Source organism: Amphiprion ocellaris, chromosome 16, assembly GCF_022539595.1.
Source record: "Amphiprion ocellaris isolate individual 3 ecotype Okinawa chromosome 16, ASM2253959v1, whole genome shotgun sequence".
NCBI lineage: Eukaryota > Metazoa > Chordata > Actinopteri > Pomacentridae > Amphiprion > Amphiprion ocellaris.
Window position 1 is genome coordinate 19969629 of NC_072781.1, and position 23341 is coordinate 19992969.

The 23341-nt window shown below is 39.0% G+C and overlaps 2 protein-coding genes across 6 annotated transcripts; both read left to right on the top strand.

The window, feature by feature from the left end:
• The first annotated feature begins 2746 nt into the window (after nt 1–2746).
• Nucleotides 2747–6778, top strand: sdhaf4 (succinate dehydrogenase complex assembly factor 4). The gene is made up of 3 exons (XM_023263804.3): nt 2747–2915; nt 4106–4219; nt 6350–6778. The coding sequence occupies exons 1-3, from the start codon at nt 2837–2839 to the stop codon at nt 6457–6459; spliced, it is 303 nt and encodes a 100-aa protein (XP_023119572.1). The 5' UTR covers nt 2747–2836; the 3' UTR covers nt 6460–6778.
• Nucleotides 6779–9834: 3056 nt separating this feature from the next.
• On the top strand, nt 9835–22506 carry cep68 (centrosomal protein 68). 5 transcript variants are annotated; one of them, XM_023263787.3, is made up of 9 exons: nt 9836–10382; nt 14298–14380; nt 14480–14777; nt 15658–16725; nt 18355–18556; nt 18821–19017; nt 20691–20813; nt 21748–21844; nt 21958–22506. In XM_023263787.3, the coding sequence occupies exons 3-9, from the start codon at nt 14511–14513 to the stop codon at nt 22110–22112; spliced, it is 2109 nt and encodes a 702-aa protein (XP_023119555.2). In that variant the 5' UTR covers nt 9836–10382; nt 14298–14380; nt 14480–14510; the 3' UTR covers nt 22113–22506. The 5 variants fall into 5 exon arrangements, with proteins under 5 accessions (XP_035801093.2, XP_023119555.2, XP_023119557.2 ...); XM_023263789.3 differs by having other exon boundaries at nt 9837–10382; nt 14518–14777; XM_023263788.3 differs by lacking the exon at nt 9836–10382 and adding an exon at nt 10398–10623.
• The last annotated feature ends 835 nt before the right edge of the window (nt 22507–23341 follow it).

Consider the following 23341-nt stretch of genomic DNA (forward strand, 5'->3'; position numbering starts at 1 on the left):
GGCTGAGCACATCCTGTGACTTAAACATTCTGTGAGGTTGATGATGAAATGAAAATAAATGCATTACTTCAAGCACTTCACTTTAGTACAGATTCGAAGTACCTTTAATGCTCTTTGCTGTTTTTTCTATGCTGCATATCAGAGAGAAATATTGTACTTTTTACTTTACTACCTTTGTTTGATATTTTCACACACAATGTATTCTAAAATAAAATTTTGTTATTAAGTAAACTATCCAACAGTTTATTTGGAGTACAGCTGAAAAGATTAGCTGATCAATTGGTCAACTGACAGAAAATTGAAAACTGTTACATCAGTTTAGACAGCAGTTTCAGTATTTTTTTCAAACATTCCTTGATAGAGAAAATAATCAGAAGGTCACTCCCTAATATAAATAATCATAAGTTGCAATTAGATTTTAAAATATTAAGAAGAAGAAAACTAAACATGAGTTCTACCTCAGCCAGCTACAGCAGTTAAATCCTACTTTTCCATTAAGGAATGAGTATTTTATTAACAACAGCCCAGCTAACAGCAGCCTTCGGGGAAGGTGCCCTGAGGGTTATTTTGTAAAACCTTGAGAGAACCTTCAGGGAATGTTTACCAAAGATTATTTTGTAAAAGCATTAAGGGACCTTCAGGGACGTTTGGGGAATGTTTGCTGGAAGTCCCTAGGGCATTTTTCTGTTTTGAACACTTTCATTTTTAATATTTGAAGTAGTTTTTTTTCTTTTGTTTAAAAAACGTTTTCAAAGCGAGATGTTTATTTACAACTTTTTTTGCAGTGTGGTGTGAGTATTGTTACCCAAGTAGTGAACACTTCCTCCCCTCTGTTAATATGAACATGTGACTAATAAAAGTAAATGGAAGAGTACAGAGTTTGAGGTGTTGACTTGGTCTTCAAATTCCCCAGACCTCAATCCAATCCAGCATCTGTGGGATGTGCTGGACAATCAAATCAGATACATGGAGGCTGCACCTCGCAACTTCTAGGACTTAAAGGATCTGCTGCTAACATCGTGGTGCCAGATACCACAGCATACCTTCAGGAGTCAATGCCTCGATGGGTCAGGACTGGTTTGGTAGCAAAAGGGGGACCAACACAATATTAGGTAGGTAGTCATAATGTTATGCCTGATCGGTGTACATGGACATATGGATATAGCATGATTTAAAAATGCTGTGCATTTGCAAAAATGCTAATAATTTTCATTTTTTTTCCTATGCCTTGTGCTCAAACACAAACTATTCATATACTGTACAAAGTCATAACGACTGCTGCAAGTCGGGTCTTACAGTATTTCAAAGACAAAAGTTACAGGATTGCAAATGGTATGCAAAAAACATTACACCAATTTTATTCTCGGCAGACACAAAGATAAGATAAGATAAGATAAAGTTCTTTATTTCTCCCCACTCCAGGGGAAATTTACATTGTTACAGCAGCTTTATTTACAATATATACAAGGGTGGCAACATTTTTTAACAGAAAAAATAAAAATAAAGTTTAAAAGTGCAGAGATGTGCAGTGCAAGAATGTCAGTGCAAATTTTATGGTTTGGGGTGGTAATGATGTAGTCCAGTTTATGTTAACATCAGCCAGTGATGCTGATGTTGTAAAGTCTTATAGCAGATGGGATGAAGGACCTGCGATAGCGCTCTTTCTTGCAGGGTGGATGTCTCAGTCTGCTGCTGAAGGAGCTGCTTAAAGACCCCACAGTGTCATGCAGTGGGTGAGAGGGATTGTCCATGATGGATGTGAGCTTTGACAACATCCTCCTCTCACCCACCTCCTCTATGGAGTCCAGGGAACAGTCCAGGACAGAACCAGCCCTCCTGACCAGTCTGTTTAGTCTCTTTCTGTCCCTTTCAGTGCTCCCTGCTCCCCAGCAGACCACTGCATAGAAAATAGCAGACGCTACCACAGAGTCGTAGAATGTCCTAAGCAGAGTCCTGCACACTCCAAAGTCCCTGTTTCTACATCACCTCCAGGTTTTCTGACACTTTTTCAAGTAATTTTATGTTTTTTTTCTTCTTACTTGCTGAACATCTGCTGATCCATCAAAAATGAGTGAATTGATAAAAGTATCCACAAGCTGATGTCTGTTTCATTTGCTGTGTTCGTGTGATCAGTTGCTACGTGTAGCCTATTATGTTAAAAAGTACAGCAATGTGTTCATGATATTTTACTGACAGATATATCAAAACTGTTGTCTTGATTTTATGTTACCCAAAATCATACACATGTAAAGTTGTTCTTGTTCAGACCTGCACACAGACATACACATACAGACATCCACTTCCAAATGTTAAAAACATAACTGGTTTTTCTAAAGTTTTAATGACATTTCACACCCATTCAGTCACGGCATCCATTGTCATGGACATGTAAAAATACTTAAAAAAAAAAAAAAAAAAACTGACTTGGCAGAAATGTCTTTGTTCCATGCATTTCTATTTTGGAGAGGAGTAAAATTCAACTGGACAAAAAAAAAATGCTCAGCAGAAAAAAATCTGATCTGAGGAACTGCACAACTTATAAACTATGAGTAGCTGATGTGAAATATGTATAGACCTTCTGTATTAATTATTACATGAGAAAATACTGAACCAACAGTGAAAGTGAAAATACGGAGGTATATTAGGGATCAAATGGAATATTCAGTGTTTTGTCTCCCCCTACTGACGTGGCTTCAGTATTGCACTGTAATCGCCATTTCCTGTCGCTGCATGATGACGAAAGTGACGTTGGGACAGGCGACAAACAACACAAGATTGTGTAAGCGTCCGAGCACAGGAGAAGAAAAGTCGCTGTTGTTTCTTTTCACCTCCAGACATGTATCTTCTGCGTTTATGTGCTTCAACCAGCAGACATGTTGTTTTGAAGGGTCTCTCCGTGGAGTCAGTGTTTACAGGTCAGTGTGTTTGGTTCAGGGTGTCCCTCACTTTTTCTCAGTTGCAGTCCACCACCTGCTGGTTTGAAGACTAGCAGCAAAACTTACCCAGTAGCTTTGATTTAAATGTCGATATTCATCACAGTACTGGTAACCAGGTTTAATTCACATCTGGAGGTCCATAATGCCAGCATGTTATGTGTGACAGATAGAGAGTATGCAACAGAAGTGAGTCCACACCTGTGAAATATCACTAAGTTACATGTCATGTTTCAAAATTGTATAATCTCTCAACAACAGCATTATGTCTGAGCTGAACAGGAGAGTGTTTCCTCTCATATACAGGTTCCAAAGTAAATATTAAGTGCAGCAAAGGTGAATACACCTGTGATCACCAAGACACAACTTAGAAAACCTGTGTTCAGTTAACTAAACAGACTACACCTGTGATTAGCCTAACTACATGGATGTAAATTTAGCTGTAAAAAACAGAACTGTGTCAGATTTTCATCCATGGGTTATATCTATCTGCATGTCTGCAATATGGCTCTATTGAAAAGAATTCACAAAGCAAGTGAAAAATCTGAATCTGGAAACACACTTCCAGCAGTAATCAGGAGGTACAGAACAAGCCCTCGTGCTACTAATCTGACATTCAATGGCTGTCCTACAATGACGTCCTTGGTGATGCTCTGCCAGGCCTCTACTGCGGCTGTCTTCAGTTCCTTCTTGTTCTTTGGACATTTTCTCTTCAATTTTGTCTTCAGCAAGTGAAATGCATACTAAATTGGGTTGAGGTCAGGTAACTGACTTGGTCATTGCAGAACAGTCCACTTCTTTGTTTTCAAAAGCTTTGGTTGATTTCACAGTGTGCTTTGGGTCATTGTCCATCTGCACCGTGAAGCGTTGCCAATGAGTTCTGAAGCATTTGGCTGAATATGAGCAGATAGTATTGCCCAAAACACTTCAGAATTAATCCTGCTGCTTTTGCATTTTTAATATAGTAAATCTAGCGTGTTAGTTATTAATAAATGCTGCAGTGTTCAACCTAGAAGTAATACAGTTACTAAGAGGTGATACAGTTTTGATTCACTTGACATTTAAACAATATTGCACTGGGGTGTACTCAGTTTTGTTGTTTACTCTACACAGTCTATGAATGGCACGCTTTTTTGTTCTGAAATCCCTGCTTTTGCCTGTTCTCGGTTCAGGATGTTCACGGACAGCCAGTGGAGCGGTCAAGGGCAGGGAGCCACTGAAGAAAGCTAAAACCCCACAGGGACGGTTTGACAGCACTGAGGACAAGAGCAAAGATGTTTTGGAAAGTAAGATTACTTACTTTTGCTTGCTTAAGATTTCTGCTTGTCACCATAACAACCGCCAACAAAAAATAATGACAAGACGAATTAGAATATAGGTCTGCCATAGAATTGTAACTCATCATACTGGAAAAACCTTTGAAACAGCCTTCAGATGATCAACCAAAATGATACATGTATGATTAAAAAATAAAAGGATCTACATTATAGCATGTCCAAAAATATATATATATAATTATTTTTAATGTTTCAAAAGCTAAGCTTCAGTGAAGATATTGGGAAATAGCTGCATTTGATTGAGTAAATAATTGCGATCATGCCTCTGCATTAAATTAATTTATATTGATTTTAATGCAAATTGTTAGTACTTCAGAAGAAAAAAAAATTTGTTTCCCAACATCCCACTACACAAGCCCATTTGTTCTGGCAACAGGAAAATTACACTTGTCAATCCTTCTGACGCTAAGTGCACTCAGTATCCAGTTCATTTGGCTCACCAAGCTAAGCAAGTTTAGGTTGTGCAACCCAACAATAAATCCAGTCAACATTAATCTTTTGCTTGTGTTTTTCATTTTTACAGGCTGTAATGTTTCATTACTTCGCCAAGGAACGGCGGAGATATGTGACATTTTTCTGTGGATTTGTCTCTGTCTGTCTGTCTGTCTGTCTGCTAGCAACATTACTCAAAAATGGACTAACGGATTTGGATGAAATTTTCAGGGAAGGTCAGAAATGACACAAGGACCAAGTGATTAGATTTTGGCAGTGATGTGGCTTATAGTCTGGATCCACAGCTTTGTTAAGGATTTCCCATTGAGAGATATAGCTGCCGGCACGGCGTAGCTGTAACCATGACGTGAACACTGTGTCAGTTACCTGCTGACAATCACGATTGTGATCCTACTACAAAATGACTATGATACATCAATTGGAAATCATACAAAGAACAAATGATTAAACTGTGGGGTGTTTCAGTCACATCAATTCCTGCCGCCCGCTACGTATTTAAGTCACGCAATGCAGCAAACCCCAGCCAGACAATGGTGAAGCTCCTGATGTTTCACAAAGCCTTTATTTACGTTCAGCCGTCAGCCTTATTTTGAACACAAATTCACCTTTCTGTCCTTCACTCATTTCTTCACCATAAGAGCTTGTCCCCGCTAGGTGCTTCTACGTTTATACCCATCCTTTGCTAGACAGCAACAGCGTAACCGTTTTCTTTCGTCTTTATGTGAATTTTTGGACTTTTCAGCAGCGTCTTCCTCATGTCAAGAAACTGCTTCTTAGATAAACACTTCCTGTGCTGCTGGAATGGTGCCAAAATAAAAGCCCATCACATTAAAAATACGCCTTCAAAATAAAAGCACAGAGGCAATGGTTATTTTAACACTAGCAAAACAAAGGCTTGCCAAAAATGATGAACTGATCAACAGACCTTTATAAGAGTAATTTACACGCAATTTGGTGTCCATACATAACATGCACATGTATAACACATGCCTGTGCTCAGCGCAAGGTCGTTTTTTATTAAAGGTTTCATCTGTCAACTGAACAGCCTTGACGGAGTACTGAGCTCTCTGAGTGCTTTTCTAGTTTCTTATGAGCTGCAATGCATTAAACTGGGCTGCATTTCCAATATTTTATCAACCCCATTTGTACAGTATGTACAGACTCACCTTGTAGGATTATATTAAATAATTCATAAATAACACAGACTACAACCTCCAAAATGATCATGAAGTTAAATCAACACCTGTTGAAAGCAAGTGTAAAAATTCACTCTTGAATTCTTGGAAACAGCACTTCATTAAACGTTCACATACTTACTTCTTCCGGAACGTTCTCCTGCTCCTCAGAAGGCTTAGTTTTCTCAGTTGTCATGATGTGACAGTATTAAACTCCATCTGCGAGGAAAGGGTGTGCAATGTGGTTGAAAGCTCAGGAAACTGCAAGTAATGTTATCCTAGATAAAGACTGTAAGTCACATTCAACCCTTAGTAGAGGGGTGAGTTAGAGTTTGGTTTAATCAGCTAAGTCTATCACTGTATGCAGTATAAACTGAGGAAAAAGCAGTCATGGACAGATATATCTTAAGCTGCATCTTTCGTTCTGAATTATTCTCTTCTTGTCCTTCAGAATTTCCTGATGATGTGAACCCTGTAACCAAAGAGAAAGGGGGTCCTCGTGGTCCAGAGCCCACCCGCTATGGAGACTGGGAGAGGAAAGGCCGCTGTGTTGACTTCTAGTTCATTCCCTGTAAATGTGAAATGTCATATATATATATATATATATATATATATATATATATATATATATATATATATATATATATATATACATACATACATACATACATACATACATACATACATACATACATATACATACATACATACATACATATTATGGAAATGTATTGTGTAGACAGAGGCACTTTTTAAGACTGTTTTGGTTGTGCTGTTCAAAAGTCTTTTATTTGAAGTCGGGCTGGGACCTTAACGTGTTAATTTCAAATAATTAATCACAGAAGAAATAATGTTAAATAAATTAACGCATTTAATCGCACCTTTCTCAGTTCCCTGATTTGTGGCCCACCGGTAACACTGATGAACACTCCAGCCCAGTAGGTGGCGGTAATGGACCTAAAGTCTGTCTGCAGCGAAGAAGATACACAGGAGTGACATCAGCGCACAAGGAGGTTTGGTGAACAGTGAAGGAAGATGAGACTCACTGAGCTTGTTGGGAGGAAAGTTTTCTTTTAAAAATCTTCCCGATGGCAGCTTGGATAAAAGCGTTGTTATTTGAAAATTGTGCAACGAACAGTTCTCTGATCACCTCAATGCTAAATATGTTGCCGTTAGCACCAGAGCTAATATTAGCTATGACAGTCCTGCTAACGGTGTAGCCATCCCATAATAGACCACTTTAGAAGACACTGAAAGTGCTTTAGTTTACAAAAAGTCTTAAAATGTTGAATATAATTGCATTTTGAGTTTGCAGTAATCTGTGAGTGTAGGAAACACATGAAAAATGCAGATAAATAGAAATTAAAAACATTTTTGTGGTTCAAGTTGCTACACTGACAAAGAGGTGGAGCCTCAGCAAAGTAATAATTTAAACCACAAAAATATCTCTTTTAATAATTATTGTTACGCACCCGTCTAGGGGGAAGGTGCGCAGCATAATGTTTGTTTTTTCAAAAAAATATAAAAAAAATAAGGTGGAATATTTTCCCAGTCCCCAAAAATGATGAACAGTTCCGTTGAAAAATTACAAAAGGTTTATTTACAATCTTCTACAAATCAAAGAGGCCACCACATGGGCTATTCATTCAAGCAAAAAAACTCAAAATAATTGGATACAAACTAAAGAGGCATTTTAGCACTCAAACAAAAGATCCTATCCAACAAAACCACAACTTCTACAAAAATAAACCCAAGTCTAACAAACAAAAAAAAAAACACTATCTTAATCTAACCAAAAAACACGGGTATCAAGGCAAAAGTTTGGAGTCTGGGAAAAAACAAAGGGTGCTGCTGTCAGAGAGGCTCCCCTCGTCACTGCCGGCCGCCAAGATTTAAAATGGTTTACAGCCAATCAGCGCTGGGTCCGCCTTGCCACCAATCAGCTCCTGCACACAAAGATCCACAGACAAACACAACACCCACTACAAACCAACAGGACGAACAGACCACTTACACAGAAAACAAGGACGAGACAAAGATCTACAGACAAACACAGAACACCTACTCCCAGACAACAAAACCATTCAAAACTACAAACACAACATTACCAAAATACGGCCACAGCCGTAACAATTATAAACTTTTAGTTTATGAAAAAACATTTTTGTTTATAAATAAAAAATATATCCCTAAAAAAAACTATCAAAATGATACCATTTATCAGACCCAGAAACTCTGAAAACAGAATGAATCTATGGATTTTCAACTTTCTCAAGCTCCTTGGACTACTTATGCTTTTGTTATAGCCATACAGTGGACAAAAACAAACTAAATCCAGGCTTTAAATCATCCAAATCACTTTTTTCTATATGTCCCATTTTAAAATTGTATGAATTTTATAAATTTTAAATTATGCACACATATGTCTATTCATTGATTCAACTGTAAACCAAAATTTATTTCAATCGAAAATAATTATTGTGTCAAATGTTAAAGTTTGACAAAATGTGATTAATTGTGATTAATTACAAAGCCTGTAATTAATTTGACTATTTTTTTTAATCTCGTCCCACCACTAATTTAAAGATAAGAATGAGGCTGAGCTAGGAACTGTAACTGTACTCACAGGTAAAAAGCAGAATTTTTTTGCACTGTTTCCATAAATATTTCTTTATGGGCTGTACCGACTTTGTTCTCCATAACGCAACTGTAGAGATTCAGAGACATAAGGATGTGTGTCATGACATATTGTGATGCAACTTTCATTGTACTTTGTTTTGTATGTAAGGCTGTGGAATAACAAGTGAGTACCTGCAATTTTCCAAATTGCAAGAAAAGAATTACAAAATACACACTGTGCAGTTTTCACTGACTGACGCTACAGCGAAACAGATGTTTTTTATGGTGACTGATCTGCAAAATGATAAAATCACTTCTTGCAGATGTCACATTGTTTTTAATTGTGACTTTTTACCTGGAACTAATTATACAAAGTAATTGTCACGTTATGTGTCAACTGATATTGCAAGTTTAGATTATAATGAGTTCAGGAATGTAAACATATTTTGGTGTTTATTACTGGTGAGACACATACTGTTGTCCACAACATTGTGTTTTACATTTTGTGATCACTTTTCCGTATCGTACAGAGAGCTAACTGTTTGGTCCACCTGGCCTTGCTCTTGTCTTGAGTTGGACAGCATCTTCAGCATCATCTTCTAAGCCTGTCACTGTTCTGGTGGTCTGGCCCACTCTCTGCAGAAAATGTTTTCATTCTCAGTCAGCTGTGGAAAGCAGTGGGTGCAGGAACAAAGCCAGTCTCCTGACAGACATTAAAATCAGTGTAAAATGACAGTTGTTGTAATAATCTAACATTACACCTGGCATTCTGAATTTTCTTAGAAGACGGTTTATCAGCCTCACATACAGTCAAGTCCATATGTATTTGGCCATTGAGACAATTTTCAGCATTTCTGCTCTGTACACCACTGCAATGGATTTTAAATGAAACAATCAAGATGTACTTAAACTGCAGACTTTCAGTTTTAATTTGAGGGTATTTACATCCAAATCAGGTGAGCGGTGTAGGAACTAAAACACATTTCATATGCGCCCTCTACTATTTTAAAGCACCAAAAGTAATTGGACATAATCATAAATCATTATTAATAATTGGTTGCTGATAGTGACAGCTCTTTGGACTTCATACTGACAGTTGACCTCACCTGATTCGAAACGCAAATGCCAGACTTGAAATGAACTCTAGACCTTGTATCTGCTCTTTGTAAATGAAATAATGAAGAAATAACACACACCTGGAAATCGAACCAGTGAGCAGCCAGTTGTCCAATAACTTTTGGTCCCTTAAAAAGGTGGAGAGCACATATAAAATGTATTGTAATTCCTACACTGTTCACCTGATTTGGATGTAAATACCCTCAAATTAAAGCTGAAAGTCTGAACTTAAAGCACATCTTGATTGTTGATTTTCAAATCCATTGTGGTGGTGTACAGAGCTGAAAATTGTCTCAAATGTTCAAACATTTTGGACCTGACCATATATAAATTGGTATGTCTGAATAAACATTCAACATACAAGTTCCACATCTGCTTCTGTTTCAGATTGAACTCGTTTGCATGTCATGTTGCCTTCATATGCCGCCAGCAATATCGTAATTACAAGTTTTATCCTACAAAGGAGTACAAGAAAGAAGGGTACTTGTTCTGTTAGCGTCAGGCGTTCAGGTGAATTACTGCTTTTGTATCCTTGAACTGTTCTCAATCAAACACTCCATGTCACATACGTGCTAGAATACGCGACTGTTATCTTTCAGAAGGACGAATATTGTGGTGTTTGCTTATTCCCGGTGTAATGAAAAATCGTATCTGAGGCGTAGGCCCTGAAGGCAGCACGGCTGGAGGAGCTACAGAGCTAACGAAGAGTTGCTAAGGGAACTGAGAGCTCAACGACTCTGCTAAATGTGGTAAATATGTGTCGGTAGTGTTGTTTTCCCTCGCAGACAGGGCTGGGACGGCTGCTACAAGGGTTTAGCAGTCAGACTACTTTGATAAATTTTAGATAAGTGACTGTTGGTCTGACTTCCGCCGAACACAGTCAGCAGTGGGCGGAAGATAATTAAAATGAGAGGTTTTGTGAAGTGGAATATAACTTAGTGGATTAATACGATGCCGAATTCTCAGAAAGATGTCACAGAACAGTAAAACGTAAGATGGCTTCTACTAGCGACATGGACACATTTCGTAGCAAAACTGTTCAAATGAGTGCGCACTTTTCACATTAAGGGAGCACTGTGGATGCTACATTATTTCTACACATTGTAGATCTCCAGAACTTCATTCAGCCTCTTATATGTCTGTCATCTTTTTGGTATACTTGTCTGGGCAACAGACAGGAGTAAACGCAGGACACAGTAGCAGCTCTCTACAGTGGCCAACAATGGCTTCTGTCTGTGTGTAGGTCACTTCTGTTTGGTGTCACTGCTTGTTGCCATGGTTTCCCCAACAACCTTCTCTGTCCTCTGTGTTTGGCATCCTTGGAAATATGTTTTCGTGTACAGTCTATAGTTCGAACTAAAGTAAATATAGAAGAGCTGCACGATACAAACTGGAACAACTAAATAGTCCTTATCCACATATATTAACCAAAAATCCTGTCATTTGTATGACCTCCTTTGGCCCTGATAACAGCTTGAATTCTTGCTGTCATTATTTTTATGGACATTTTGACAGTCTCTTTATTTATTGAGTTCCAAATAATTTTCTAGCTGTTCCCAGAGACTTGCTTTCGATTAAACTTTTGTGCAGTCTATTTTTGAATTCAATCAATCCCAAATCTGTTTAGTAGGATTCAAGTCTGGACTTTGATTTGGCCAGTCCATCAGTTCCAGTACTCCAGATTCCTTTTTCTTGGTCCAGACGTCTCTGAACAGCTTTGAAGGATGCTTGCGGTCATTGTCTTCTTGGTATATGAACCCATGACCAATCAGGTTCAGTCCAGAAGAGATGCCATGATGCACTACGATGTTGTGGTCGACCTTCTTGTTCATGGTACCATGGATTTAAACTAAGTTGCCCATACCGTTTCCACAAGTGGAACCCCATACCATAATGGAATCTCCCCCGTGTTTCACTGTGGGTGCAATGCTCTAGCATCAAAATGTTCTCCAGCTTTTATGTGGATATAAACACATGCTGAACAAAGAGTTCAAACTTGGACTCATCCATCCAGAGTTTCTTCCAGTCATTTACAGTCCAGTGTTTGTGCCTCCTGGCAAATTTTAGGCTTTTTTGGAGGTTTGTAGGCCTGAATAATGGCATTTTAGCAGCTATTCTTCCCTTTAAGCCTTGTTCCTTCAGTCATCTGCTTATGGTCATTCTGGAGACTTTCTCAGATTCTGATCTAGAAGCATTAATCTCTACCTGAAGATCAGTGGCGGTCTTCCTTCTGTCTGTAGTACTTCAAATCTTGAGGTACCTGACTTCTGCGTCAGTTAACTTTCGTTTTCTGACTCTTCCTTGGCGCATTTTGTAAGTACCAGTCTCTGCAATTGAATCCAAGGCATACTTGACCACACTGTGAGAACACTTTATGTCTTGCCCTCTTTTTCTCATAGGCCATCCAGCATCATGAAGTGCTTTAATTCGGACTCTGTCTTTCTCAGTGAGTTTACTACGCTTCACCATTTTGAACAGGAGTGAGGAATTTCAAACTGATTTCACGTTTTTATACCTAAATTTGAGACAGCACACTGGAATTCTCTCAGAAGTTGGAAATTAAACAGGAATAACATACAAGCTAAAACGTAATCTGTGCCTCAATGTTGACAAAACAAAGGAATTGGTAATCGTCTTCAGGACCGTCAGCAAGCTCCACCACACGCTGTTTGCCATTATTAGTGCAACGTTACGGTGCTAGACCTTCGTCAGGGAAATGCTATAATAATATTAATTAGAATTAGAATTAGAATTACAATGGCTTTATTGTCATCATACATGGCATGACGAAAATATAATATTTCTTAGATGAAAGTTTAGCGCCGAAATGTTGTACTTATAAATTTGTCATTGCAAGTTAGACAGTGTGTGGGAGTCTGTTTTGTACCTGTTGAATGCTGAGCTGAAATTCATGAACAGCATTCTGATGTAGGTGTTGTTGTCCAGTGGGAGAGCCTAAAGTGAAACGCTGTAGACATGGAGTCCTTTCTGTTTCTGTTCTGGCGGTAGGTGAATTGTAGTTGGTCCAGCGTGAGATAGGTTTTGAGGTGAGCCATGACCAGCGTCTCGAAGCACTTCATGATGGGGTGAAGGGGTAATTGTCAGGCTTGATGCTGTAGAGTGTTTTGGCACCAGCATAATAGAGGTGGTTTCTAAAACATGTAGGGACAGTTGCTTGGGCCAGTGGCAGGTTGAAAATGTCAGAGAGGCCCTCAGTCAGCTGGCAAGCTCAGGCCCTGAATACATGTCCAGGGATGTCATCAGTGCCAGCAGCCTTGCATGCAGTAATTCTATTCAGCGCAGCACATACATTGACTGGGGAGAGCATGAGGGGCTGGTGATGGTCTGCAGTGAAGTGCAGTGTTGATGGTTGCCGCCTGGTGGTCGCTGTCAAAGTGAGCATAGAAGTTATTAAACTCATCAGGGAGGCCTTGATGCCTTTCCATTTGCATCTGGGTTGTTAAAGTATTCCTCCATCCTTAGCTTGTGGGTGAGCTTCAACTTCCTCAGGCTCTGTTTCAGTTTGGCTCTGGATGAACTGTAGGCTTGCACATCACCTGATGTGAAAGCGGCATTGTGCCATTGTCAGTCTGAATAAAGTTTATATACTTCCATCCATCCATCCATCCATCCATCCATCCATCCATTATCTATACATCACTTAATCCTCATAAGGGTCACAGGGGAGCTGGAGTCTATCTCAGCTGACTTAGGGTGAAGGCAGGGGACACCCTGGACAGGTCACCAGTCTTATCACAGGGCTACACAAAGAGACAAATGATCACACTCACATTCACACCTACGGACAATTTAGACTCTCCAATTAACCTCCGCATGTTTTTGAACTGTGGGAGGAAGCTGGAGTAGCTGGTAAAAACCCATGTATGCACAGGGAAAACTTGCAAACTCTATGCAGAAAGATCCCAGGCCCACGCCAGGATGCAAACTGGAGATCTTCTAGCTGCAAGGCGACAGTGCTAACCACAGAGTGACTGTGCAGCCCGTTTATATACTCTCTGTCTTTCAAAACTTAAAGCTCGTCTACATAAATGCTCCATGGGCCATAGGGAGCAGAGCATTCAGCTGCTCTGGTCCCCGTCTCTGGAATTCGCTACCACCCCAACTCAGAAACATTGATTCATTCCCCCATTTCTAATCCCAGCTTAAAACACGACTGTTTCAAACTGCCTATTCCATCTGATGCCAATTGGTCTGTCTTTTGTATTGTTCTTACTGTTTTTTAATGTGTTTTTTGTGTATAGATGTATATGTTTGTACGGTGTCCTTGAGTGCCGAAAATGGCAAAATTCTTCGTTTGACTTGTCATCTTATTTTATGTCACTCCCTCAATTGATGCACTTGCTTCATTTTATGTGATTGAGACAGGTCAAATTACTAAATACAAAGGTGCTGTGGCACAGATTTGTGGCCTTTGATTGCCCTCTGTTGGTACTTCAGTTTTACAGTAGCATGATGTGTAAGGAAAATACAAAAGCATCTTGTGGTGACTGTGACTTGGTTGGACTTGGCTGATATCTAACAAGTTCACAGGTTAGAAATCAGCTTCCTACTGTACATGTATTGAATTATAGAAGCTATGCAGTTTCACTTACAATTTCTTCAGGAGTTGCACCTTCTAGCTTCTGTTTCTTGTGTCGTTCTAGGGCTCTTGTGTGCTTCGGCTCAGCAGCATAATGTTTGCCGTTAAGTTAACACTGGACAGAAAACTCTGCCAACGCCTTGCAAGGTGCATGAATCAACCCAAGACATAAATAATTGCCATAATGAAATGATATAAAATAATGTTTAAAATTTTATAGCACTAAAAATGTTATATTTTTTTCAGTTGACAAGGAACTCCTGCATTTTTTTGTCCAATGGCAGCCCAGGGATTCAGCCAGCGATGGAAGTTGCATCTCCCAGAGTTCAAGCACAGCAAGAGGGGCTTGAGTTCGACTACAGAAGACAGTGAAAGAGGCAAGACAGAGAGAGGAGCCAGCAGAGGGCTGCACAAAAGTGTTACAATGGCAGCCACCTCCAGGTATCTGACAGACAAGCATTATGTGATGAGAAAGCCTCTGTTCTCTGCAGAACAGCACACATCCATCTTAAAGAAGAGACATCCACAGAACCCCACAGAGCAGGTGAGGAGAACAGAGATTAGGGGACTTTGTTTTTCCTCTGTGTAAACTAAACTGCATGTTTTGAATTGTAGCATTGACACATTCCTTTTAGACAGTAAGCAAATCCAATGTCAGTTTTACATGCCAATCTGATAAAGGGTCATGTGTATGAAGAAATCGTTGTTCTTTGAAAGTCACACAGCAATTTGATTTAGTTGGACCTAATAAGATTTTCAGAACACTTCCAGCATGTGTTGGGTCTGAATCCCCATCACATTAAAGTAAAAAACTGCAGCTGCATGTGCAAGTGTAAAATCACACAAATATATTAAATGCAAATCATGTTCAACCAGCTTCGGTAGAGGAGATATTATGAATGTATTGTTTAATATTAGGGCCACTAATTAAACATAATGTTGAAAATCAAGTTTTAAAGGAAAATTGAAATTTCAAGAAATGGTCCTAACATGATAAAAGTACAATCATGCTTTCTACTTTAAAAAAAAAAGTCATATGATATAGTTATAGTTGTGGAGAAAAAAATGCTGTGTTAGAAAAGCAATTGGAATTTATGAGGAAACACGTGATGCTGTACATTACAAATGTTAAACAGACTAAGCCACTTTCACGTCCAAAAAATCATATGTACAATTTTGCCTCATTATTACAATGCCTATTTTTCTCAAACATTTGCTTGTTTGCTATCTAAATATTCTACATATAGAACACTTACCTGCAATAACTTACTTGGAATTTCAGAAATAGTAAAACAATCTAATAAATTATGATATTGATGGAAGTAAGTACTATATTAATATAGAAAAATTTCTTTCTATATTATGTATGCAGTTAAAACCCTGTCGTTATCATGTGTTGTTTTTGTCTGTTTCCTGCCTTGTAGAAGAAACAACTGGGTGTTAACAGAGGAGAATACACTGCCATGAAATTCTTAACTAGACCAAGAAAAGCACTGATCCCAGAGAGCTTCAACCTCTATGACAGTGACATCTCACCTCCCTCAGCCTCTGGAAAAGACCTTGGCTCACCCTTGGGTGTCTCAGAGCTACAGGCCTGGCTTAGCTGTGAGGAACCTACTTTTCAGTCGTCTTTCTCTGACAGCAGAATTTCAGAACAGAGCTTCTCAAGTTCCATCCTGCAAGTCCAGAGAATTAAACCTCCTCTGAGGCCACAACTGACCTCTACAGTCTTGAATCCTACCTACACCCCTCGCTCAGAGTATTCCAGACCAGGCCAGACTCAGCTCAGGCTTAAGGAGGTGGAAGAAAGTGATAAGTGGGAGACCAAATTATGTTCTCTTAAAGCACATTCAAAAGGAAGCCCTGAGTCTCCCTATCAAACGAATTACTGGGCCTGTGCCATCCCTAAAGCTTTACCTCCATCCCCAGACAGGCACTCTGCAGGATGGGATCCAAATATGGATTACCAGACCCTGCTGGACTACACCTACCCTGTACGACTAGGACATGTGGTCAGTGAGTGGGACAGCTTTGAACTCCAGGCAGAGTCTTTACTCCAGACAGACCCCAACCTGCAGGACTCTGGAATTGAACTGAACCAGCTTTGTAGCTCTACTAGCCTATCAGGGATGGACTTTTCTCTCAGTAGGGCAAGGTATACCAGAAGAAGCAGCAATCATAATGCAGGTCATAGGTCACCTGACCTGCAGGACTTCACCAGATCCTATGATGTTCCACCCTCCAGTTCTCCTGCCTCTCATATGGATGCCATGACTACGTCCTTGGACAGTTTGGACAGAAGTGCAACAAATTGTAGCAAAAGTGATGGTCCCTATCACCAGCGTAATGTGCTGTCCTCATCCCACTCCATCCCCACTGCATTTCACTCCACCAGTGTTCTTTCTCAGTCTGGGTGCTTGTGTCGGGAGGTGGATGAGGAGTTTTGGTGTCTTCCAGAGCAGCTGGAGGAGTTGCAGCTGTTGTCCAAACAGGTCAGTGCTGTGGACACTCAAGGACTTCTACTTAATGACCACACTGGTGCTTTTGCATGTTAAACAGTTTACTATAAGTCACTGAATTAAACCACAATTATGAGAAGGGCTTTGTTTTTCAGCATTCTGCTTGGTTGCACGTTCAGAGTAATCTCCACATCCTGAAATAGTCAGCTAGCCAAAATCCTCATAATTATTATTTATAATATCAAAAATTGTGAAGGGCTGTAAAGAAGATCACATGAATGTGTTTATTGAATAGTAACATTTGTGACATGAATATAGCACATATAGAATATGCATATTTGTGTAACAGTATAACACTCTGCATGTTTACTCTTTAGCAACAGTCCCTTCCATGCAATAACAGACAATTTTTCAAAATGAGGGAATTAGTTGTAAAATGGCTAAAACATGCTGCATCGCTGGTATGTTCTGTTGGTACTAAGGTAGCAGCAGTTTCCTTAACTTCTTAAGACTACTTTTATCACATCATTCTGGTTTTTAATAACCTTCCCGTCAGGCTCCGTTAGAGTTAGCAAAGATACCAAATATGTCAGCCTCAATGTTGGTGAAATGTACACTACCGTTCAAAAATTTGGGGTCCCTTAGAAATGTCCTTATTTTTGAAAGAAAAGCATTTTTTTTCAATGAAGATAACATTAAATGAATCAGAAATACAGTCTAGATGTTTTTAATGTGTTAAATGACTATTCTAGCTGGAAACAGCTTATTTTTAATGGAATATCTACATAGGGGTACAGAGGAACATTTCCAGCAACCATCATTCCTGTGTTCTAATGCTACATTGTGTTAGCTAATGGTGTTGAAAGGCTAATTGATGATTAGGAAACCCTTGTGCAATTATGTTTGCACATGAATAAAAGTGTGAGATTTCATGGAAAACATGAAATTGTCTGGGTGACCCCAAACTTTTGAACTGTCGTGTATATGAAAAGATATACAAAATAGCGGGAATATTAACAAGTTTACAAAAATCTTCTATATACAAAGATTATTATTTTTGTAATTTACTATTGTTGTTGTTTCAATTTGAATAATGTATACATAAAATACTGAGTCTGAATCCTAATGGAGACGTAACAGCTCCAGTGCTAAAATCTAAATCATTTGTCAATGAAGAAAAGGGGGCTCCGTACAAAGCCTGTGTTTAAGTATGTCTGTCTGTTTTATAGATTAAAAGGTCCCATAATGTGCTTGTCTAAGAATCACGTATCCCTACAGTGTGTGTCTTTCAGTTTTTCAGCTCAAAAAACTGCAAAGATGGTTCATTTCAATATGACTTAGCTGTCAGTCACAGCTGCAGATAGAAAGATGGAAGAAGCTAATAGTATCAAATGGCAAGGTACACAAGGATTTTACAAAATTACTTAAAGGGAATCAAGAAAAAGCTGTGTCTAAATTGTCGAATGAAATATGTGGCCACCTTTGAATTCAAATGACAACAATGTGTTTTAGCAAACAGATGGGACTCCTGATTTTCTGTGTTCAATGACAAAACATATCTACAATTAATTATTATTATTATCCATTATGAATTTTTTAGGCAGGGGAAAGTGGGGTTATAAAAATCAAAAGTTCAGATCATTATTTGTTTCCTGTGTGCAGGTGAGGGAGGTGACATCCCTGCTGAACCAGCCTGTGACCTCTAGCTGGAAGTCTCTGGATCCAGGCACCACCTCCATCCTCTCCTCCATTGACCTGTCTGAGAAACATGAGGCTGAAAACAAGGAAGAGGAGGCTGAGGTCAAAGAGGATAAAGATAAAGGAAAAAGGAGGGGCAGTGAGCAGACGAGGGCTGCTCAGACAGGTATTTACTGAAAAATAATGGGAGGTTTAGATGGATGTTCAGATCCTGGGCCTGTACATTCTTAAAGGGTCAAATCACCCATATTACAAGAAATGTTTTTCATCTTTTTCCCTTGTGTAGTGGTTTCTCTTTATGCAGACAGATGTGGTGTCGTATGTCCAGGTTTCAAGGTCCCTGTCTCCACAGCAGTATCATGGAGATGAATTAAAGTTAAGTTTGTGCCCTTCACTCCACTGAAGACCTCCATCTCCCATCCATTAACAGCTGATCATAGTGGCTCTGAGACCATGAGGAGCAGTTTTGGAGGCAGGGTGGAGCCTGCTGGAGGTGAACTGAGTCGCTCCAGTCTCAAGGAGGTGGAAGCTTTGGTGGAGCGGCTGTCTGGCCTCACCCTGCCTGACAGACAGAGGATGAACCAAGAGGACCAGGAGCAGAGCAAGTCTCTGATGCAACACATACAGGTAGAGACACAATCTGACCTGCTTTACAAGAGCTTAACTGTAAGTCAAAGAGCTATATTTCTCACTAATAAATGAAGGAGCCTCTGTGTCCCCCTTGTGTTTTTTGATAACCGTTCATTTGATTTACCTGATGACTGTATTGGTGGGTACATGAGGTGACGTGTTGAGGACGAAGCCATTTGAATGTGTTATCTTCTATAACACTTTTACAGTGATATGTTTTCAACGATGTCAGCTGGTCGACGTCAATCAGGACAATTAACAGCATATTCACAAGAGCTTACCTACTGCACCTCATTCTGACTCAAACTGTGCACAAACTTATCACTTATCATCAATGTGAAGTTGTTTTGGACACTTGTTTTAACTAATTTTCAGCTTATGTCAAAGCAAGTGACAGATAAAAGTCAGGTTTCCATTTGCTTGTTTTTAGCATTAGCTTTGCTCTTCAGGCTCACAGACTGCTTCTTTCAGTCTTCTTTTCAAAAGAGTACCTTTGAGTGCATGTGTATGTGTTAGCTGTGCTCTTCAGCCTCACTCTGGCTTTGTTTTGTTTATTATAGAGAATGCAAAGTTGATGTGTTTCAGTGTTGCATGTTGAGACAGGGGTGCCATCCTGGAAAGAGAACATTCCACTATTTGTGCCAGCTACAGTCGTTACCTGCTTACTTTTTGTTTGGCTAGAAAGTTGGATAAATTGGTCACATCTGATGGAGAAAGAAAAGCGGGAGAAACTAAATAGCAATGCTACTTAACAGTGTTTGGATAAACTAGGCATGATACATAACATAGATCAATATAATTTGACAACGAGACTGAATCGCAAACTTTGATGGACTACCTACACTCACATTACCCTAATACTCTTTTTTATTATTTTTTAAGTTATTTTTTGGCTTTATTACGTAGGTTAGTAGAGAGGCAGACAGGAAAATAGAAGTATGGGGAATCGAACCCAGGCTACCTTGGTACCCTACCCAGATATTCTAAACCATCTGGTTTGTGGGAGAGTGCGAGCACTTTACATGAGTTTAACATTTTCAGATCTGTAGACTGTTTGCCTTTGTGTGTATCAATCTAGATTATGTTATATATCAATCGCTCAATTAAAGTTTATTTCTATAGCCCTTTACAACAGCCCAAAGGGTGACCAAAGTGCTTGCTCTGGGGGTCAGGCATATGGGTTCTGTAAAGCGTCTTGAGACAATTTGACCTGTAATTGGCACTATATAAATAAAATTGAATTGACTTGAATTCACAGTGGTGAAAAACAAGAGAATGACTTAAAAACAATACAGTAACTTAAAACAGGACAAACAATCACACTTGCACTCACACCTACGGGCAAATTTAGAATAATCAATTAATCTCAGCACATTTTTATATATGTGGATTTCTATCCAAAACCAATGTTGTGGAATCATTGCAGCAAATGTTGGCAACCCAAATCAGCTGTGTATTTTCTGACATAGCCCATTCCTACTGCAATAAATGACTTCAGTCACTCATTCTTGCTGCAAGCCACAATCGTGCATGTTTTGAACATCCTGTATACCATCCTCATAGTGGCACACAGAATTTTACAGTTTGAAAACTAGACTTGCAGGGATACATTTCCCCTCACATTGATCATGATTTAGTAAAAGCGCCCACGACTGCTGTGTGTGTTCCAGGTCTTTTGTTCACACCTGGAGCTGCTCATCCAGTGGCTATATGCAGTCTCAGAGAAGATGGAGCTGTTGGCTGCGGCCACTGTGAGCCCTGATAGTGTGAAGTCAACTCTGGCTGAGTATGAGGTGAGGATTGAGCTTCCAGGCCCTGTAATTTTGAACTATTCATAATCAGTTGCTTACAATTCACTATCTTACACGGCTGAATTGATATTTTGTATATGGTAAGAGTAAAGTGGCATTAACCAGATGGTTAAGTGCATGTAAACACAGTCACTGGCTGTGCATTGGTGGACATGTTCACACATTTGTTAGCATGAAGAGTTTTTCTGTGGGTTTAGTGAAAGAAAACTCACCAATTTCTGTTTCTCAGCTTGGAAGGCATTTTCTGCTGGATCCCATAACTTCGTTACTCTTACTGTAGGCGCATAACAGGGATAAAACTGACAGTGAAGCATCTGTTCAGTATCTGTTATTTTTAGTTTCAGTTGTTCTCTTTGACACCGCCTCTGTTGGGTTTGTGCACTTTCCAGCACAGTGGAGAAGTCACACCAAGCAAAATATGAGAGTTCTTCATATTATGTATTGAATTAAAAATAGCAAAACATGCAGTCATTTTTCATTTTAGATGTCTACAGAAAGAGTGAAAAACCACATATTGATCTGTTTCTTGTTTTTCTATTACCCAGATGGATTTAAACAATGAAATGTAATGATAATGCACAGATCTGGGACTTCTTTGTTGAGATGAAGTCATATTTAGCCAGTCACAGTGTCCAGGCTCAGAGTATCTGTACTGAAAATTTGCTTAGTGTAGACGCTGATTAATTGACTATCAGCATGGATAAGCAATCATTAGACTAACTAACTGTTCCACTAGATGTACTCATCTGGATTTTTGGGCAGTTAAACTTATTCAGCAGGGCTTAAAGATGAACAGGAAAAACAACAATGTGAATTCAACAACACAACCAGGCATAAAAAGTGTCCTTCACTTCATTTATTCACTTTATGCACATTCTGTTCTATCAACACTGTAATGTGACTGTCTTATTGTTAGAGCTTTCAGAAAGAAGTGAGCAGCCATCAGCCCCTGACCTCCGGTGTTCTGCACACCGGACAGCTTCTCCTCAGCTGCATCAACACTACCTCTCCACGTCAGTCTGCCACATGAAACCTTAATAACAAAAACTGAAATGAAAACTTTAGATTTATCTTTGCTTCCCCACAGAGTCTGAGTCTACTTTGTGTTCTGTCTCCTCATTTGCAGTTTTAAGAGACAGCCTGATGCTGATTGAGAGACAGTCTGGAGCTCTGCAGACCCACACCGAACATTTTTTCTCCAGCATCCTGTCTACAATGGACAGCCTGACTCAGCAGAGCAGAGAGGATGGCCCTGTCGAGGTCCAAGGCTCCAGTTTGTGAACAAACTGCAGGGCATGTCTGCGATATGATTTATTTTACTTACTTCTTTTTTTTTTTTTTTTTTTTACTTATTTCCAACAACTATGTTCTTAATAGAAGGCTTATTTATAATTCACAAAAAGCACCAGTGACTTTTTTTACACTGATATTCAGGACTAGTACAGGGCCTCAAAGTGCTTCCACAACACCGTGTAAAGGATGATGTGAATGCTTCTGTATTAATAATGTTGTCTTTTTCAACTCATTATTGTCACTATTGTGGTTTAGACTTAGTACAAGCCCTCAGGTCCTACTAGAAATTATGCATCTGCATTAAAACAAAGATCCTAAAAGATACCTAAAATGTAATAAATAAATAAAAACTTGACACAGATTGGATACTTCAATGCTGAAATACTGAGTCATCGTCAAGCTTAATTGCTGAGCCTTCATATCAAGAAAAGCTGAGAAAAACATATTGGAACATTTGGCTAAAGTAACTATAGCTAAGGCTAACAGCTAGCCTGAACTAGTCATAGTGCAGTCATTACAATGTGCCAAATGTGCCTCCAAATGACACATGATGAGTGGCCCAACAGGTTTATGGCAAGAAAACATGTCAAAAAAGTCAGTTTATGGTCATAATTCAGCTTTGATCAAACAGGAAGTTCCTGAATTTTGGCATTGTATGGCAGAACAATAGTCTGCCATTGCTCTGACAAATAAGACATTATGAATAAACAAGATTTACTGCTATAACAACAAAATACTAATCTGTTAATGCCAAAGTCAGGAAGTTGCTTTCAATTTAAAAAAGCTAATTTTACATTTAAAGCTCAATGCACAGTGACAATATACGTTTCATTAAATAGGCAAATTAATAGTATTTCATTATCCCTCTAAAGGAGTGACAAACTGAATGTTCAACAGGCCTTTCCATATAACCACTATTCACATTCCACCTCAGTTTGTGACACTTTTTTTGAACAGAGGAAACTTAATGATCACTTCAGAGATGTTTTCACTGTACTTTGGAAAAAATAAGGTTAAATAAATAATAATCTAGTTGTGGTAATAATAAAATTGTATTTGTTTTCTTCTTTATTTCAAATGTATTTATGCACCAAATTGAATTAACCAGTTCTAAAGTTCTAATATTATTACATAATTATGCGTTGACATACTTCTGTGATATCAAACAATTGACTGAGCATTTGAGGACATGGACAGCTGTGTCTGGCCTCTTTCCT

What these genes read in the sequence shown, in the direction of transcription:
- sdhaf4 (XM_023263804.3), top strand. Translation starts at nt 2,837, where the DNA reads ATGTATCTTCTGCGTTTATGTGCTTCAACCAGCAGACATGTTGTTTTG. An exon ending in CGTGGAGTCAGTGTTTACAG is followed by an intron (nt 2,916 to 4,105) that starts GTCAGTGTGTTT and finishes TTCTCGGTTCAG; the next exon opens with GATGTTCACGGACAGCCAGT. An exon ending in GAGCAAAGATGTTTTGGAAA is followed by an intron (nt 4,220 to 6,349) that starts GTAAGATTACTT and finishes CTTGTCCTTCAG; the next exon opens with AATTTCCTGATGATGTGAAC.
- cep68 (XM_035945200.2), top strand. Translation starts at nt 14,511, where the DNA reads ATGGCAGCCCAGGGATTCAGCCAGCGATGGAAGTTGCATCTCCCAGAG. An exon ending in TGCAGCTGTTGTCCAAACAG is followed by an intron (nt 16,726 to 18,354) that starts GTCAGTGCTGTG and finishes TCCTGTGTGCAG; the next exon opens with GTGAGGGAGGTGACATCCCT. An exon ending in CATCAACACTACCTCTCCAC is followed by an intron (nt 21,845 to 21,957) that starts GTCAGTCTGCCA and finishes CCTCATTTGCAG; the next exon opens with TTTTAAGAGACAGCCTGATG.